The sequence below is a fragment of the Phyllostomus hastatus genome, unplaced genomic scaffold (genome assembly GCF_019186645.2).
Source record: "Phyllostomus hastatus isolate PE091 unplaced genomic scaffold, TTU_PhHast_1.1 phas_contig_198, whole genome shotgun sequence".
In the NCBI taxonomy this organism is placed as follows: Eukaryota; Metazoa; Chordata; class Mammalia; order Chiroptera; family Phyllostomidae; genus Phyllostomus; species Phyllostomus hastatus.
The window spans coordinates 1,087,226-1,104,684 of NW_025333715.1; the positions used below are offsets into that span (position 1 = coordinate 1,087,226).

At 69.7% G+C, this 17,459-nt stretch overlaps 1 protein-coding gene across 2 annotated transcripts in view; it reads right to left on the bottom strand.

Annotated features, from left to right (window-relative positions):
* Positions 1 to 17,459, bottom strand: part of TAFA5 (TAFA chemokine like family member 5) — a 91,250-nt gene that overhangs the window by 17,015 nt on the left and 56,776 nt on the right. For both annotated transcript variants that reach the window (XM_045834963.1, XM_045834964.1), the window contains exon 2: positions 14,508 to 14,657. In XM_045834963.1, the coding sequence (XP_045690919.1) occupies positions 14,508 to 14,657 (150 nt within the window). The remainder of the gene's footprint in view (positions 1 to 14,507; positions 14,658 to 17,459) is intronic.

Genomic DNA, 17,459 nt, shown 5'->3' on the forward strand with positions numbered 1-17,459 from the left:
CGGGGATTGCCGCCGACCCCCAGGCCGACACAAGGCGGCGGCGTCTGCTGGGGAGCGAGAGGCAGGCGGCGTCGGGGCGACCCCCGAGACCTGCCGCTCCTTCCGGATCCAAGGACGTCACCTGTGTTTTATCTCCGACTCTGAAAGAGGCGTCTCCGTCAGGGCGGCCACACACACGGGGCGGCTGGACCCCGGCTCACTCTCGGGGCGGAGGCGAGGCGCCGACCCGCCAGCAGCGGTAGCCTCGGTGACTCCCGGGGACCTCCCCGTCTCCCGCCGACAAAGGGAAACCGAGGCCCTGGGGTGTGACCCTGGCCCTCTGGGAGGAGGGCCTGACGGCGGGGCACCCTGACGCCCATGCAGCCGGCTCAGCGACCAGCAGCTCACGCTCCAGGGGGGTCCTCCATGCATCCCCCCAGGCCCCCCGCCGTCGGGAGGCGCGAACCCGCCGCGGCTCCCAGCCTGGTGCTTGTTCCCCTTCGATTCGGCCCTGCGTGTGTTTGGGCGTCACGGCGGTCGTGGGAGAATCGTTCCCGCGAGCGGCGGCCCCCATCCCGAGGGTGGGCGGCAGGCCCCGTCTCCTTGTGGGACCCAGACCGCTCTGCCCACGCCCACCTGCCCCATCTCCCGCCTCCCCACCCGCGTGCTCGTCCCCGACGCGCTTCCCGCGCCTCGCAGGGCCGGTCTGGCCCTTCCTCCCCTCACAGGGGCCGCTCTCGGACCTGCCCCTGGCTGGGGCCCCGCGTTGTCCCTGGGGTGCCCCCCAGGGTGTGAGGCCCAGTAACGCCCAGATTTGAGCATGGACTTGGGAAGTCTGGGTCCCCCAAGCCTGTGTCCCTCCAGGACACAGGTGGCAAACACAGGGCCTGCGGGCCGAATCCGGCCCCCCACCATGTTTTACCCAGCCCAACGCCTGGTTTCTACCCGGGGGCAGCACTGAGCTCTCACTTAACAGTTAAGGAGTGGTTACATTTGTACGGTCCTGAAATGACATCCGGCCCTTAGAAGGGGACCGTGAGGCTGATACTGCCCTGGTGACAGTGAGTCTGACACCCCTGCTCTAGGAAGACGGTCATCGGCTCCACACCGCCGGACACCCTGGCCGCACAGCGTCTGCCCCCTGTCCCTCCCGGGCCCGGCCCATAACTGGCCTGTATGCCCCCCCCGCCCCACACACACACACGGAATGACGGTCCTGGGGCGGCTCCTGTCAGCCGGGAGCACCCGCGTGAACCTCTGTGGGGATAAAGGCACCTTCGTGGCAGGGCTGGTCGTCGGCAAACCTGCCCTCGGCTCTGGGCGGCTCTGTCAGGCCTCGTGCAGGCCCGGAGGAAGGAGAATGGGGTGGGGGAGCCGGTGAAGGGCGCACAGGCCGCCGCGGCACCCTGGCCTCAGGCCCTGCCCACCAGCCCAGGGGAGGGTGGGCCCTCCTGCTGCCCTTCTCTGGACGAGGGGCAGTGGGGGTGTCCCCTAGTGTCAGGGCGGAGAGGGCTGGGGTACGCGCCCCGCTGGGGTGGGGGTCCCCAGCCCCGGAGCTCCGGGGCCAGAGGTGGTGGTTGGTGGGCTTTGGGGTCCTGGCCGTGCCCCCACAGCTCCCACGTTGGGGCAGCACGTTCCCCACACCAGGCGCGTGGATGGGCGCTCACGGAGCCTCGTGGAAGCCGGGGCCCAGTGCCGGGCCCAGGGTGCTGGTCCTCCTGGGGATCCTCCCCTCCCCAAGCTCCAGGCCCTCCTGCCCCCTGCTCCACGTCTCTGTGACCGGCGGTGACAGAGGTCTAGGTCGCAGCCTGTCGCCCCACGGAGGTGGGCCACCATGGGTCAGCCCTGCCACGCCCCCTGCCCCGTACCTGCAGAGCACCCGGCTAGAACAGGTGTCCTTAAATACCTGGCAGGCGTGTGGGGTGGGGTGGCAGGGAGGGGTGGGGCACGTCTGTGGGACAAAGGCTCCGGACGGGTGGTCCTCGGGGCCTGAGCTCGGCCCTGGGCTCCCGTCGCCCCCGCGCGCACGCACAAGGCTCTGCCTGTTGCAGACGGAGCGTGGCAGAACGGGGCCCCGCCTCCCACCTGCTCCCGGACACCCGTGGGCTCCCCTCTGCGGGGCCTCCGACTCAGGAGGGCGGCCTGCTGCTGCCCGGGCAGAGGCTGCCAGCAGCCACCGGCTCACTAACCCGGCTCTCCCGGCGCAGAAAGAGTGGGAAGCGGCCAGGGGGCGGCCTGGGAGGGAAGCCCAGCGGAGAGGAGCCGCGGCGGACGCACCGCCGGGCGGGCGGGGACGCCGGGCAGCGTTTTCAAAGGACGCCTGTCATCCTCAGAGCCGGTCAGCGGGGCGCAGCTTAAGTGGAGTGGGCTGGGGAGGGCTCCAGGGGGATCCAGGAGCTGTCAGGGTCACGGGCGGGGGCAGAGCCACAGCAGAGGACGCACCCTCGGGTGGAGACCGGGTCCCAAACCCAAAGGGGAGACACCTGCCCCCCCGGGTCAGGGGGCTGTCGGCCTCAGTAGGGGCCGTGGGGGGCTCCGTGCCATCCACGCGCGTGACCCCGAGCCCCTGGCCCATAGCACCCCAGCCCCCATGGGAGTCACAGGCAATGGGGGGAGGGGGCAGATCGCATGCGGGACTGTTCAGCCTGCCCACGGGGCGTCCACCCAGCTGGGCACCGCCCGGCCCCACCTCCGCACCCAGAATCCGAGAGGAAGTCTGGGTGGGAGGCTCTGCGGGGGGACGGGAGGCGGGGCACACAGGCCAGACACGCCGTCGGTGGGGGGGAGCGGGGACGGTGGGGGGAGATGCCACAGGGAGCAGCGTCCCCGCGGCTGCGGGAACTGACCTTGAGCTGCGGTTCTATACCCAGCCCAGACGCCCCACGACACAGGCCGCGCTCCGGGGGACGCTGGCCCAACTTCCAGCAGTTTCGGCAATCTCGTGGGTTTTTTACGATCGTTTTCTGAGATGTTGGAGGGAGATCAGTACTCCCAAACAGCGAACAGCGGTTTTCTTGGGGCGGGAAAAGTGTATTTCCATCTTCTTCTTCACACTGTGCCTCTCTCTGCCGTCCGAGTCGCCCGCCACCGACAACCCCACGCTGACCGTCCAGGGCTGGTCTTACAGGAGGCGGTTCAGAGGGCGTCGCCTCACACGCCAGCCCGGGGAGCAGAGCGATTTCCCACCGGGCCCCCTCCCCGAGTCCAGCGGGGCAGGCCTCATGGCCGGGGGTCGAAACACCAGCTGAGAGTGAGGGGCGCTGGCCGCCCAGGCCCAGCAGAGGGGCGTTTACGGATCGGGGGGTGGGGGCCCCGTGAGCTGAGACCAGTGGACACCACGAGATGAAACCTGCCACTTACTGATGGTCCCGGAGCAGGTTCGCACCCACTTCACAGACGAGAACACCGAGGCTCGGGCGGGCTAAGGGGCTGCTTCGCTGACACACGGTTACTCAGGGCAAGGCTCGGGACAGGAGCCCCGTAACCGGGTGCACGGCCTGGACTCTCCTCCAGGTGCTGGGTCTCCTGGGTCTCAGGGAGAGGCAGCTCCTGTCTTTTCCCGCAAACCTGGGCTCTGGACCCTAAGACGGAGTGTCAGGGGAGCCGCGCCCCCGAGGTGCTCCAGGGGAGAGCCGTTTTGGGGGTGCAGCGTGGGTCTCGGGCTTCAGGACGGCCGGGGGGTCTCTGACACACCTGCCTGCAGCAGGCGCACCGGCACGCACGCAGGGCCCCACGGGACACGCTCGGTGCTGACTCGGGTGCCAGAGCCGACGCAGGAGGCCCGGCCGCTCCGGGTTCGCCGGGCCTGAGCGCTGACAGAGGGGGCAGGACGTGTCCTGACGTCCCCCCACCCCCCCCACAGGCGTGGAGGCCGCCCCAGGCTGCAGGTCACCCGCCCAGCTGCGCACTCCTGTGCTTCTCAGGGGAGCACCCGCAGGTCAGAGACACCCGGGTCGGGGGAGGGAGGCAACCTGTCGAAAATGCCTGGGGTCCCGGCTCCCCGTCTGGAGAAGGGGGGCCCTGCGGTGAGGTGGGGGAGGGGCACACTGCCCACAGCGCCCGTCTGTGACACTGGAGGCTCCTCCTGCCCCCCAGGGGGCCGCCGGGGGGCCACTGGGCTGGACGCCGCCGACTTGGAGGGAGCGCCAGCTTCTCCGAGCTTCTGTGCCTCACGCGTGTCGAGGCGTGATTTAACCAGGGTGTCTGCGGGGCGTGTCCCAGCCCTCCCGGGGGCGCTTCCTGACACACGCCTGTGGGCGACACCCCTCGGCCCCGGACCGATGGGCGATGGGCAGTGGGCAGTGGGCGGAGACGGTCTGACTGGCGAGATTCCGGGTTTTCATCCAACAGGTAGGTTAGCGCCGACAGTGCGGCCCTGGGGAGCGCGTCTCCCGGCGGACGCACCGCTCAGGACACGGTCACGGGAGGCACCCACGTGAAGCCGCCGTGGAGACCAGCCCATGAGTCGCCGACTCCATCCTGCAGGGGTCGCCCTCCTCCCACGTGGGGGGCTCCTTCCTGCCTGCAGGGCCCCACCAGGCGCCCAGACCCTTCATGCCCACACCCTGATGCCGTGGTGGGTCGGCAGGGTCGTTGCCGGCAGCTCCGCCCGGTGCGGGGTCTGTGCTCTCCGGGGTCTTGACCTTGGGTTCGCCCCAGGCCAGCCCCCCAAGCGCCCCCCAGCAGGTCCGCTCCCGTCCTGGGCCCAAGGGGACCCTCCTCCGAGGAGCCTGACGGGGCGTGGGGCTGACCTTGGCCAGCACTCCCCGGGGTCTGAGCTGACAGCTGGCCGCGGGCTCGGCCACGGCACAGCTGACCGGAACTCACACTGGCAGATTTACCCAGTGCCCAGCAGACGCGGCCTCCTAGCGTCTGCAGAGTGGCCGGCCCTCAGGCCCTCCTCCATCAAGTCCCCTCTGGACACCACGTCCTAACGACCTCTTCAGGGGAGAAACGCCCCGCGTCAGAGGACGGCAGCAAATCCTGCATTTATTTGACATAAAAACCACCACTTCCGAGGACCGGCAACCGGAAAAGTGCACAGAGCGGTGGGCAGCTTATTACGGGGGGGGGGGGGGGCACGGGCCCCGGCCCCTGAGCCCTGCACGGCCCACAGCAAGGTCACAAGGGGCCCCCAGAGCCCACCCCTCCGAGGGGATCTCGGTGGTCCAGACCGAGCCCTGCACTGCACTCCGAAATGCCACCTCGTGTCTGTGGGACTCGGGCTGGCTGAGACAGCCAGCCGGGCCCGGCGCGCAGACGGAGCCCGGGGCCCTGTCTCCCAGGCCCGGCTCACTGGACGGAGAGACCGGCTCCGGCAGAAGGCCGCCCGGCCCTGGGGCCTGAGAGGCCTGGGCTCACAGCCTGAGCTTTGCTCACTTCCGTGCAAAAGCCGGAGTGCAGGGGGGCACTGAGGGCAGGGCGCGCCATCGGCCACAGAGCGGGCACTGCGCAGCACCACCCCACCCTGCATGGCCCCCTTCACTTCCCGAACCATCCGAGACCGTCCGCCAGGAAGACCACCAGGCCTGGGCTGGACACCGGGTCGGGGACCGCAGGGACAGGGGGGCATCCGTCCCTTCCTCGCTTCAGGCCCCACCCTGAGATGTTCGTGCAGGTGGGAGGAGGCAGAGTTCTTCCGCGCGCAGGTGGGGGAGGGGTGCAGTGTCCACAGGACCCCCGTGCGCGATGGCCGCCCAGCTCGCGGCCCCTGAGACGCCAGGGACGACGAGGTAGGCAGGCGCGGGGCGACCGAGGTGAGGCCCACCTCTTCCCTTCTGCCTCAGAAACGTGTGCTTTACACACAGTCACGGGGGGTGAGCAAGGCTGGGGCTCCTCACTCATGGATGCTGGGTCTGCAGACGCCCCCGAGGGGAGGAAAAAACGCAGCAAGATCAATCTCAGACCACATGCGACATCGACCGGGAGAGGACCACAGACAGAGAGCCGCGGCGTGTGGACGGCACAGAGACGTCCCCGAGACCTTGGGGTGAAACTCCATTTCTGGAACAGGACCCAAAACCCAAAACGTCAAAAGAAAAGATGGACCAAGTCAATGAAGCAAAAAGTAAGAAGTTCCGGTTTCTGCTCGCCCGATCACCCACACCCGGAGCAGAGGAAAAGGCCAGGCTGGGAGGGCGTGGGAGCAGGACAAGGGAGCCAGCTCGGGGTCAGAGGCGCCAGCCAGCCAGAGCTCCCACTAACCATTTAAGAGGACGACAGAGCACCCCCTACACACGGGCAGCAGACGGAACAGACACCCCGCAGGAGATGCGATCCTGCCGACCCTGAACCTGTGAGGTCAGGCTCAGCCTCGTTACCCAGCAGAGAAGCCCAGGCCGCCCAGCACCGCGGGGAAACGGCAGCGGGCACCCAGCGGGGTGGCTAAGGTAGAAAGCCTGACAATAGCAAGTGCTGACGAGGGCGCGGAGCAAGGGGAACCTCCCAACCCTGCTGGTGGCAGGGTCAGCCGTGCGGCTGCTCTGAGGAACACTCCGGCAGCCGACTCGCACCCCCGCCCCTTCCGGGGACGAGCCTGTGACACACGAGTGTGCACATCTGCCCCGAATCACACCCGAAGGCGCACACGGCCGCCGTGCTCACAGTGACTAAAGATTCAAAGTAACCGGAACGCCCACCTTTTGTAGAGCAGGCAGACTGTGGCACAACCAAACAGTGGGTTCTGCCCAGCACTAAAAACAACAGAGTACCCCTGCACGCTACATCATCGATCTCACGGATACGAGCGGAAATCTCTCTGGCCCTTTAAAAAAATGCACCTGCAATTCTGGCGTGCTGCCACCAGGAGGCGGTGGAGCCGGAGACGCCCGGGGAACCACTAGGGCCTCCAGGCCAGGTTCTGCGGTTCGAGCTTTGCACAGGTCTGTCCCTCTTGCTGTCACAGGTCCACCCTCGGTGGTCAGGAGACGAGCACAGGGCAGGGGAGGGGGCCGGCTGAGGTCACCGGGGCAGGTGCAGGGCCCTCAGGGCGACGTAACGCCTGGGGGGCCTCCGCCCCAACCCCCGGGCGCTGCACACCCCTCGGGAGTTTTCGGACTCCGGGCGTGAGTCTCACCCTTCCCGGCGCGAGGAAGCTGTGAAATCCGCCAGCTGGACTAGGAGCCAGAGACACGTACAGCGGCAGACGGCGAAAGCCGGGCGGAAACGGCCCAGGCTCACCCAGGGGCCCTTCTCGCCGACCCCGGAGGCCGCCCTCGTCCGGTGGCCCCGACTCCCGGAGGCCCCCAGGTCCCCCGAGGGCTCCTCCTGACGCCTCAGGCCCCGCGGGGGCACGGCCGCCCCTCCTCTCCCATCCGCCAGGGGTCCCTCCTGTGCGAGCCCCGGCCGCCCGATGCCACCGGCCCCGAGGAGTTAAATCAGGGGAGCGGGGTCCGCCCCTCACTCCCTGCCCTGGGGGCCTCCGCCTTCCCCGCTCAGCCTCCCAGAGAGACCCTGACACTGCGGCCCCCCGGGCTCCGAGCGGCGGTCCCACCCTGGAGCCCCAGCCGTGTCCTCTGCCCTGGGCTGCCCTCACTCACGTTCACCCCCCGCCAGGGCTGCCTCCCGGCCCGAGTCCCCCGCCTGGTCCCGCCGGCGCCTGCGCCCAGGCCCACAGGTGAGCACACACCCTCGTCGGGGGGGGGGGGGAGTGTCACAGACTGCGCCCGGGGCCCCTCGCGTGGGTGCACCGGTCTCTGCCCCTGCAGTGTGGGCCCCCAGCCGGGGCGGCTCCGGTCTTTCCTGCCGGGGGTCCTCATCGCCCAGGAAGAGACCCACCCTCCGGCCTCCAGAACTGGTCATCCCCAGTCCCTGCTGCTCTGGTCACCTGCCTGACCTCCCCCAGCATTCACTCTTGCTGCCTGAACTTAGTGTCCAGAGAGCAGCAAAGAGATCTTTCTAGAAAGCTGTCGGACACCGGTCAGGCTCCCAGCACGTGGAGACCGGTCCCTGGGTCTCCAGCCGGTGGAGCCCGTCCAGACTCAGGGACCTGCTCCCGCCGCCCCTCGGGCCTCAGCCTGGCCAGACCCCCGCAGGCTGTGCTGGCGAAGGGGCAGGAAGGGGCTACGTCCCGTGAGCCCCAAAAGTGGGCAGGGCGGCCCTTCCGTCCTCGCCAAGAGCCGGGAGAGTGTGGGGGGCCACATTCCCCGTCGCCCCATATCCATGATCAAAGCATCTGCCAAGATCAAAATAACATTGTTTCGTCCCAATTTCCCCGGCTTTGATTTGTTCTTCATCACACTGTTTAATTTAGCCTGAAATCTCGAGCAACATCAAAGTCGGCACGAGGCTCCATGTGCATCAAAGAGCGGCCAGTTTGGGGAGGCGCCGCCGGGGGCCCCGCACGTCTGGGCCCGGGCCTGGCGCCCACCCCTCGGCACCCAGGGCCGGGGGCGCCCCACGCACGCCCAGGACCGGAGCTGGGCCCTCGGGTTGTGAGGACAGGGAGCCCCAGCCCGCAGGGAGGAGAGCGGGGCCCCTGCCATCCCTGCGCCCCTTCCCAGAGGGGCCCCGAGTTAGGAGCCGGGTCGGAGACCCCACCCTACCCCCGCCGCCCGGCCAGGCCCCCTCTGGAGCTGCGGCGGGGCCTGCGCCCGGGTCTGTCTGTGACCCCCGCAGCCCACTCCCCAGCAAGAGGGGTCGCCCCTGCCCAGAGGACGGGGCCCACGGCGTCCAGCTTCCCGGGTCCTCGTCTGGGACCCAGCCTGGCGGGGGGGGAGGGCGCAGGTCTGCTGGGGGGCTTCTCCCGCCACGAGGTCACCTCGGGGATGCCCAGGCCGGGCCCCGTGCTGGACCGTGGCACACGGGGTCACCTCTCCTCTCGCCCAGAGCCCCGCCGCAGACCGAAGCCGTGTGCTGGTGAGAACCGGACCGCACACTCGTGTGCGTGGGCGAGAGCGCAGGTGGACGGCAGGTGGGGACACGGCCCGTGCCCGTGCTCTGTGGGCACCTCCCCCAGGAAGGGGGCACCTCCCCCAGGTCCGAGGGTGCTGTTCTGTCTGCACGGCTCTCAGAGGCTCTGCCCAGGGCTGCCCAGGGGCCGGCAAGTTCCCCGGACACCCTGCCTGGCGAGTCTGCCTGCTCCTGACAACCATGGGCCCTGAGGGGCACCGACACCTCCTCCTCCAGGAAGCCTCCCTGGGACAGCACAGCTCGAGCCTCCGGTTTTCCCCACCGGTGGGCTCCTGTCTGGAGCTCCCTGCACCCCCACAACCCAGAGCACCGCTGGGACCCTTGCCTCATCCCCCGGGCCCCCGCTGAGGCCAAAGGCCTGGTCCCCTCCCACCCTGGGCCACTGTTGCCGGCCCTGGCCAGGGACGTGCTCTGTGGAACTGAGACCCCGGGGCCCCACCCTCTGGTCCCGTGCTCGGGGCCAGCCCCACCCCTGTCATTACAATAGGGCGCGTCTCCCCATTTCTGACCAGCGTTCAACAATGACGCTGCTTTCCTCAGAGGCCAGTGGTGAAAATAAAGTGACCGATCCGTGTGAGGCCTCCAGGGAGGACCCCATTTATGGGGTCCCATGGCCGCTGGGGCTTTGCCAGGGTGGGGGGCCGTTAGAAGCACCTGCATCCAGACCCCGCCCAGAGAGGCAGGGGCTCCGGACCCAGGCGCACTCTGGCGCCCTTCCCGGAGGCCACAGCACGACCCTCCCCTGGGGGAGGGGGCCCAGTGTGACAGGTCTCACCGCCCCCGATGGGGACATCTGTGATGTCCCCGAGCTACGGGGGCAGCGCAGGACAGAGAGGCCCGCAGATCCGGCTGGCGGTCAGTGCAGGACCCCGCACCCCTCCCAGAGCAGAGTCACGAGGGTCCCCGCTGCCGCGGTCGCAATCAGGGCGCCCCCCCCCCGACGCTGGGCCGCATCAGCCCCCGGGCTCCCGGGGAGCGTGTCCTGAAAGCCGCCTCCGACACCGCCCTCTCGCACAGGCGGGGACCCTCAGGGGCTGATTAGAATGTGGGAGAGCAGGTGGCGGCGTGATCAGCCCAGCACGTCCCGGGCACTCGAGTGATTATGAAGAGCCCGGACGGCGTCACTCTCGGACAGGAGCTGCGGGGGGGCGGGGCCCACGCCCCCCCGGCCCCCCAGGGCCGCCGGCTCCCCGGCTCCGGCAGTGAGCTCCGGCAGTTACGACCGTTGCAACGCCTGGTGTTATGCAGGTGTCAGGACTCAGTGACAGATGGCCCCCGGGCACCTGTCACAGCCCCGGCGCTGGGCCGTGTCCTGCAGACACTGGAGGAGCCAGGTGGTCCCCGTGCCCGGGCCCCCGGGCTGGCTGGGGGGACCCCGCTGTGGCGGGGAGATGGCCTCGGGCTAGCCGGGCAGGAAAGGGCTCCCGGGCTAACTCCGCCCTGGCTCCGTCCTGTGTACGAGGCTGACGTTTCTTTCTTTCTTTTCAATTCTATTTATTTATTTTTAGAGAGGAAAAGGAGGGAGGAAGAAAGAGAGAGAGAAACATCAATGTGCGGTTGCTGGGAGTCACGGCCTGCAACCCAGGCATGTGCCCTGACTGGGAATCGAACCTGCAACCCTTTGGTTCGCAGGCCGGCGCTCAGTCCATGGAGCCACCCCAGCCAGGGCAAATCTGTCGTTTCTTTTGTTCAGTTTATTCTGGAGTCCATTCTTCCTTTTGAGGCCATTATAAACGGAACCACTTCCTTGAGACCGTTTGCCACCCCTGTGGAGAAGCGCGATTGATCTTGCACATTGATCGGGCATCCTGCGGCCGCTCCGAACTCCCTCACTAGGGCTCTGAGGGCGTGGGTTCCCTGGACGCTCGGTGCCCACGGTCACGCGGCCTCTGGGGAGGCTGGCGTCTTCCTCTCCCGTCAGGGCGGCTGTGATTGGCTTTTCCCGCCCGGCTGCTCCGCCCGGACCCCCAGGGCCACGCCGGAGGGTGGGGGGCCCAGGCCGCCTGTTCCGGGTCCCAGGATGGAAGCACCGGTCCCCCCCCACCGAGGGCGACGTGGCCTGACGTGTCCGCAGACGCCCCGTCTCACTGCGCTCTCTCCTTCCCTCGTTCCCCGAGTTCTGATCGGGAAAACATGCTCGTCTCTGCGGAAGGTTCACTCTGCAGCTGTCCCGGGGAGGACGGGATTGGTTCTTCGTTCTGCTATTCTCGCCTGCGCTGGCTTCCGCGTGTCGATTCTGCCGCGTCCCCTGGAGACGAAGCACGCGTGGTTGCGGCCAGCCACCTCGTGCATCGGCGGCGGCGACTGGATTCGGTCCGCGGGTGTGTCCCTGAGGGTCTGGTCTCCGCCCCTCAGACCCTCAGACGTGTGGCGTCCTCCCGCTGCCTCGGTCTAACGCTCTTGGTCCCGGGTGACACCAGCCCCGCAGCACGGGTTCGAGAGTGCCTCCTCCTCTTCCGCTCGTTTGGAAGGACGGGGGAAGAACGGGTGTTCGTGCCTCTCCAAACCAGGTAGGACTCTCCAGGGAGCCGCCCGGCCCCGGGCTTCTCTGGCTGGGGGGGTCACTGCGCTCGCTACTCTGTGCCCAGGCCTGGTCAGACCCCTGCCCCCTCCTGAGCCACCCTGTGGGTCTGTGGGGGCGTGTCCCGCCCACCTGCGTCACCCAATTCGCTGGCACGGGTGTGCGCAGGGTCCCTCGTAACCTGCTGCATTCCTGAAGAGCAGGTGATGAGAGAGGGGAGTCCCCTCTCTCACTCCTGGGCCAGGGGGCGCCCCCCACCAGCCCAGCGGAAACTTCGCGCCCCCAAGAGCCGGCCTTCGGTCCGGGCGACATGGGGGGGGGGCGTTCCGGGCCCCGCGTCCTCGACGTCCGTTCTAACGCTTCCTTCCGTCGACTCGCGCTCAGCTGCCTCTCGTCTCCCTGCGTCTTCCGGCGGCACCTCTGTCATCACGGTCATTTGCTGACGGCCGCGTTCTCGTCACTGAACTTCCAGTCGGGACCGCATTTAACAAGGAGCTCACCGAATCTCTGGAAACCTCACCGTGATTCTCAGACGTGGCCGCCGCCCACCCGGCGGGACAGGTCTTGCGGAGTGGCAGAGAGCCCGGGCACCCCCTCGGGGAGGTCGGGGAGGTCATGGGGGTCGAGGCTGGCCCAGCCTCACCCACAGCTCAGAGTGGGGGCCACACGGCGGCATCTGGGATGTGCCCGAGTTTCTGAACGCACGCAAATGCGCACGGTCCCAAGTGCTGACCCACATAAAAGCGTTCCCCCAAAACGTGTGCTGCCCCCTCCCCTCTCTCTCCTCGTCCTTCCCACCAGGTCAGAGCCCTTTCCTCCCGGGGTGGGGGCGGGGCTGGGGTGGGGACCCCTGTTCCCGAGGGTGTCCGAGCTGGAACCGCGCCAGGCCGCCGCACACAGGCTGGGGAGTGGTGCACCCAGAAATGCTTTGGGCTCGGGGACACGCCGGGAGTCCCCTCCCACCTCCAGCCCCTCCCTTCAGGAAGAGAAGCTCCCTTGGTGAGCCCCTCTTCGTCCCCCAGCACCCAGGGGAGACGCTGCCCCTGCGTGCAGCGTTGCCGGCCCTGGGCAGGAAGCCGTGCCTGAGCCTTGGGGCCCCGCACGCCCGCCTGCCCTGCGGGCGGGGTCAGGTGTGTCAGGAACCAGTCCCCCTCACGCCGTCCCCGCACCTGAGCGTGTGCACCTCATCTGAACTAACGAACAGGCGAGCGAGCTAATGAGCGAGCAGCGAGCCAATTACCACGGCAGCTGCGCCCTGTCTCCCCGGCTCGCACGGCTACCGAGCGCAGGGGGTCGGCGAGCACCGCCCGGCCTGCAGCCCGCCCCCCGCGCCCCCACCCACCTGGCGCGGCCGGGGCCTGCTCTCCAGCCGACGCGGCCGGAGCACGGGCAGACTTGTTATGCACACCGCGCAACACAACAGAAAAGCAAAAATTAAATTAGCTGGCAGCCCGGAAAGTGCCCACGGCGCAAAGACGGAGAGCTGACTCACGGTCTGGCCTCCCTCGGAAATGGCCGGGTTTTAATTTGGGTCCCTGGGCGCCGGCTCCTGGGGCACCGGCCAGGTCTGGGGGGGAGGGGAGAGGCCCCGGGTTCAGATGCCCAGACCCAGATTCCGTCAGTCATCCGCAGTGACCCCACGCTCCCGTGGGCTGCCGGGGCTAATGAGGACGGGGGGGGGGGGGGGAGGTAGCAGGTTCCGAGCACCAGCCTGCGCGTGCCTCTCGCCCACCGGCCGGGGAAGAACCGGTGGGTTCAGCAACAGCGTCGAACCCGGGAGCCGGCACAGTCACCGGAGCAGGACTGCGGCAGGGAGTGGGGAGAGTCAGTTCCGTTCGCCCAGAGCCGAGATGGCCGCCCCCCGGGGCCCACACCGGCCGTGGAGCTGGGCGGGCAGAGTGGGCGCTGGCGTCCAGAGGGCGGCGAGGGCTGTGTGGTCGCGCACCCCCCGCCCCGTGGCGTGCCGGCTACCAGGTGTGGCAGGGAGGTCTGTAACGGGGACGGGTGACGTTTGCCCAGAAGCAGCGCCAGCTCCACGGCGGCCGCCCGGGATGTGGGAGGAAAGCGGACCTGGGCGGGGCGGGCAGCTGCGGACAGGACAGAGGAAGTGCCACCCGGCACGCCTGACCGACCTTCCGGCAGCGTCAGGGGCCGACGCGCCCTCGATGGGCCTCATCGAGGAAAAAGACGAGAAACCCAGCCGCAGGGACGTGTCCCAGACCCCGAGAGTGTCGCCCCCAACGGCAAGGTCGGCCTCCGTCCACAGTCTCCCGAGTGACCCCGCGGTCCCCAGGGCCCTTCAGGGCTGGCGGCACCTGGCCGAGGAGACCACGGGGAGGCAGAGGCTGGGCCTGTGAGCCCCCCGCCCCCAGACCACTGGCGGTCACCCGGCTCTGTGGGCGCAGCTCCGCCAGGCTGGGCCGGGTGCACAGGGAGCCAGGCGGCCCGTTCCCTCCAGTCCGGAGCCTCTTCTCTTCCCCTCCTGCGGGAGGCCCAGGGTCCGAGTTCCCCGCCGTGGGGGGCCCCAGGCCGACCCATAGCTCGGCCAGGTCCCTGGACGGCCTGAGGACAGGCTCAGCCATGACTCCGGCCAGGTCCCTGGTCCGTGAGTCCCCACTTCTGAGGTGGCCTCAAGGCTCCACTGATCCCTTCCTGGGGGGCCTTTCCCGCCCCACCCAGGCCCCCAGCAAGCCTCCCCCACGGTGACAGCGCCCCCCCTGGCCACAAGACCCCCCCCCAGCTCTGGTGATGAGCCAGAGGCGACGAGTGACTGACACACCGGCTCCCAGCTCGGCCCGTCCGGCAGGAGGCTCGCCCCTCGCTCCCCTCTGCCCGCGGTCGCACCGTGGGTCGTGGCCCCTGGGCCCGTCCATGTGCCCGAGCTCATTGGGGACCCGGCTCCCCGCCACCCTGGACGCCGCACCCACACCCACAGGCCAGCACTGCCCGCAGGGGCTGGCGTGCTAGACGGGACAGTCCGGCCTGAGGCCGGACCCACAGAGCGCTCTGTGGCGGGTTGGGGGGCACGTGGCTGCATCGCGGGGACACCCACGTGCGTGCGGCCTCCCCAGCCGTGCCGGGGCCCCCGGGCTCTCACCGTCCACGCAGGCGGGCCGGGCTCTCGTGGTGCCGGCGATCTGCCCCTTGCGGCAGGCACAGCGAGCCGTCTGCCGGGCGATCGTCCTCCGGGGCTGGCTGCTGTCCCGGTCCAGGGTCACAATCTCACAGGTGCCGGCGGCCAGCTGACCTGCGGGCGAGAGACACACAGATGCGGGCTGAGCGGCCGGGCCCTGGAGGCGGGCCACCAGCCGCCGGGCCCTGCGGCTGGACACGCGCCCAGAGCCCGCTCCCCGCCCCCCCCCCCAGAGGGGCCCACGGAGGCCGCTGCCCTCGGCAGCTCGGGCGGTCCTGCCGGGGACACGCCCCGTAGAAGCTGCGCACCCGGTCGGGCCGGCGAGCCCCCCTTCTACGCGGGGTGGCGTTCGCTCACGGCCCTGCCAGGGCGGACAGGAAATTAGATGTGGCCTCGTCGCCGTCACCCGGAAATAAAAGGCCACATCCTGGTCGGGGGGCCTGTCGGCTGCCAGGAGACCTGATGCAGGGACCCTGGGCAGCTCCCAGCGCATGGTCTGTGTCTGAGCTGGGCCCGGGGCCCCCACGTCCACACCGGCGAGGGTGGGGGAGCCAGCGCAGGCCTCCGCAGGCCAAGAGCGGGGGACCCTCCCGAGACCCTCCACGCCGGGCAGTCCCGGTCTCCTCTCCCCCCACAGGCTGCGGCCCACACCTGGGCACACAGACACTCACAGGCACTCAGAGAGACACACAGAGACCCCAGACTCCAGAGAGACCCCCAGCTCCAGGAGGCTCAGAGCCACACTCCTGGCCGACGGGCACAGCTTCGAGCAGGCGGGGCCCGGCCGCGAACACGCCGAGGCCCAGGGACACGCAGACTCACAGACACACGCAGAGGCCTCACGCGTGTGCAGGTGCCCTGTGGACACGAGCTCACCCCCACAGAGGCGCCGATGCAGTGCACGTGTGGCCGGAGCAGACACACACACGCACACAGGCACACACACGGAGGTGCTCCTGAAACGCACTCGGACCCCGTGCAGACACACGCACAGGAGCGCACGGGCCAGCTGGGCGTGCCCGTCACCCCTGCTGTCCGTCCCCCATGGGCGGTGCCCCTGCTCCCCATTCTCACCGCCCCCAGGACCCTGCGGGGAGGGGACCAGCCCGGTGGCCCTGGTCTGGCTCCGGGACCAGCGTGCAGAGAGGGGGCTCGTCTAGTGCGAAGGGAAGCACCACCCAGCGGGGTCGGCTGGGTTCCTCACCCCGTCTGGTCCCTGCGTCCCCGGAAGAGCACTGTCCCCGAGGCTGGGGGGGGCCAGTCTCCCAGCAGAGGGGCCGTCCTGTGCCCCCCAAGACGCCCCTCTCCCCAGAAAACCCACGCCCAGCCCGGGGTGCAGGCCGCTGTGCACGTGGCCAGCACGAGAGGTGGGCGTGGGGACCGCGCGGGTGGGGCGGCAGGGCCTCCTGGGCCGTGGGGGCCCCTCCCTCGCCCCGAGGCTGGCGCCCCCGTACCGCCCTGCAGGCTCGGGCTGCGGACTCTGACGCACGCCCGCTAATCACACACAAAATCGCACAGTGCCTCCGGGAGCAGGGCAGAAACGCGGAGACAGGGAAATGAGGACGCAGATGAGCGAATGCAGCGCAGGGAGGCGTCCGGGTCAGCGAGGTGACGCTCTCCGGGTGACAGCCGCGGTTAGAGCCTCAGACACCCGATGGCGGTTCCCACCCCGCCCCCCCCACTCCCCCGGGTCTGGGCGGGGCCGCGACCGCAGGCGGCAGGTGGCTGCCGTGACTGACAGCCGGACTCACAGACCGGCAGCTGCGTGGGCGCCGTCCCGGCTGCTGTGCAGGCTGACGGGGCTGCTCCGCTGTCCCTGGTCCTCGAGGCCGCCCACCCACAGACACCTGCAGCGGGCGGGCTGGCGTCGGCGGCCGGCTGAGGTCCGTCCCCTGGGGCTCCTGCAGCTCTGGTCGCTAAGTAACGAAGACAACAGCCAGCCTTGCGCCCCCTCCCCCCACGAAGGCACTGACAGAGCAGCGTTGGGGTGTCGGCACCCACCCAGCTGTGGCGAGCACCTGCCCCGCGCGTGGCCACCACCTGAGCTGGACCCGGGGGAGGGGCTCTCCGTGCAGGACGCCCCTCAGGCAGGCGGCCCCTCGTCCCCCCCTCTTCTCACACGCTCCCTGGTCGCCGTGGGGGAGGGTCCGTGTCGTCCAGCCTGGAGAGGCCGTGCTCGCTCATTTCCAAACGCAGTCCCGTTCCCGGCCGGGGGCGGGGCCTGGCCGCAGCTCTGGGGGGGACACCCAGCGCCCGGTGCCCTGGAGGGAACACCGCCCCGAGCCCAGCCCGTGGGGGTGCCCGACCCAGGTGAGCGCCCCCGTCCCCGTGCTCGGGACACGCGTCCACCCCCTGCCGTTTTCTCGCCGATTACCAGCGGACAAGGCGCGGGGCTCCGCTGCCAGGCCCCCGTGGCCCCTCTGTCCGAGTTCCCGAGGTGACGCGGCTGCCCCTCCACCAGGGCCCCCCCATCTTCACCCCTCAGTGCCGGGCGCTGGGGGGCTCCTGCAGACCCGGCTGCCCCTTGCGTCTCGCCCCCAGCCGCCCCCGCAGCCTCCCCGCCCTGTGCAGGGACCACATCCCCGGGCTGGACGTTGTCCCTGCCCCCTGGGGGAGCCCGCAGATGCCCACGCCCGCCGTCCCTGGAGGCTCAGGGGCCGCCCAGGACGCCTGGAGGCCGGGGTCCGTGCTGAAGGGTGAGGGTGGGCAGGGCGGCGGCCGACAGGCCCAGGATGGAGGCCCAGGGAAACCCGAGGCCCTGGGGGGCCGGGAGGAGGCAGTGTCCTCAGACGCTCGGCGGCAGGTCCCCCGGCTGAAGACGCGATCGGGTGCTGCCCAGGCGGCCGCCCAGCCGCCTGGACGCTCCGTGTCCAGGAGAACCGGCTGGTCTGAGGCCGCTTCCGCGCCCCCACCGGC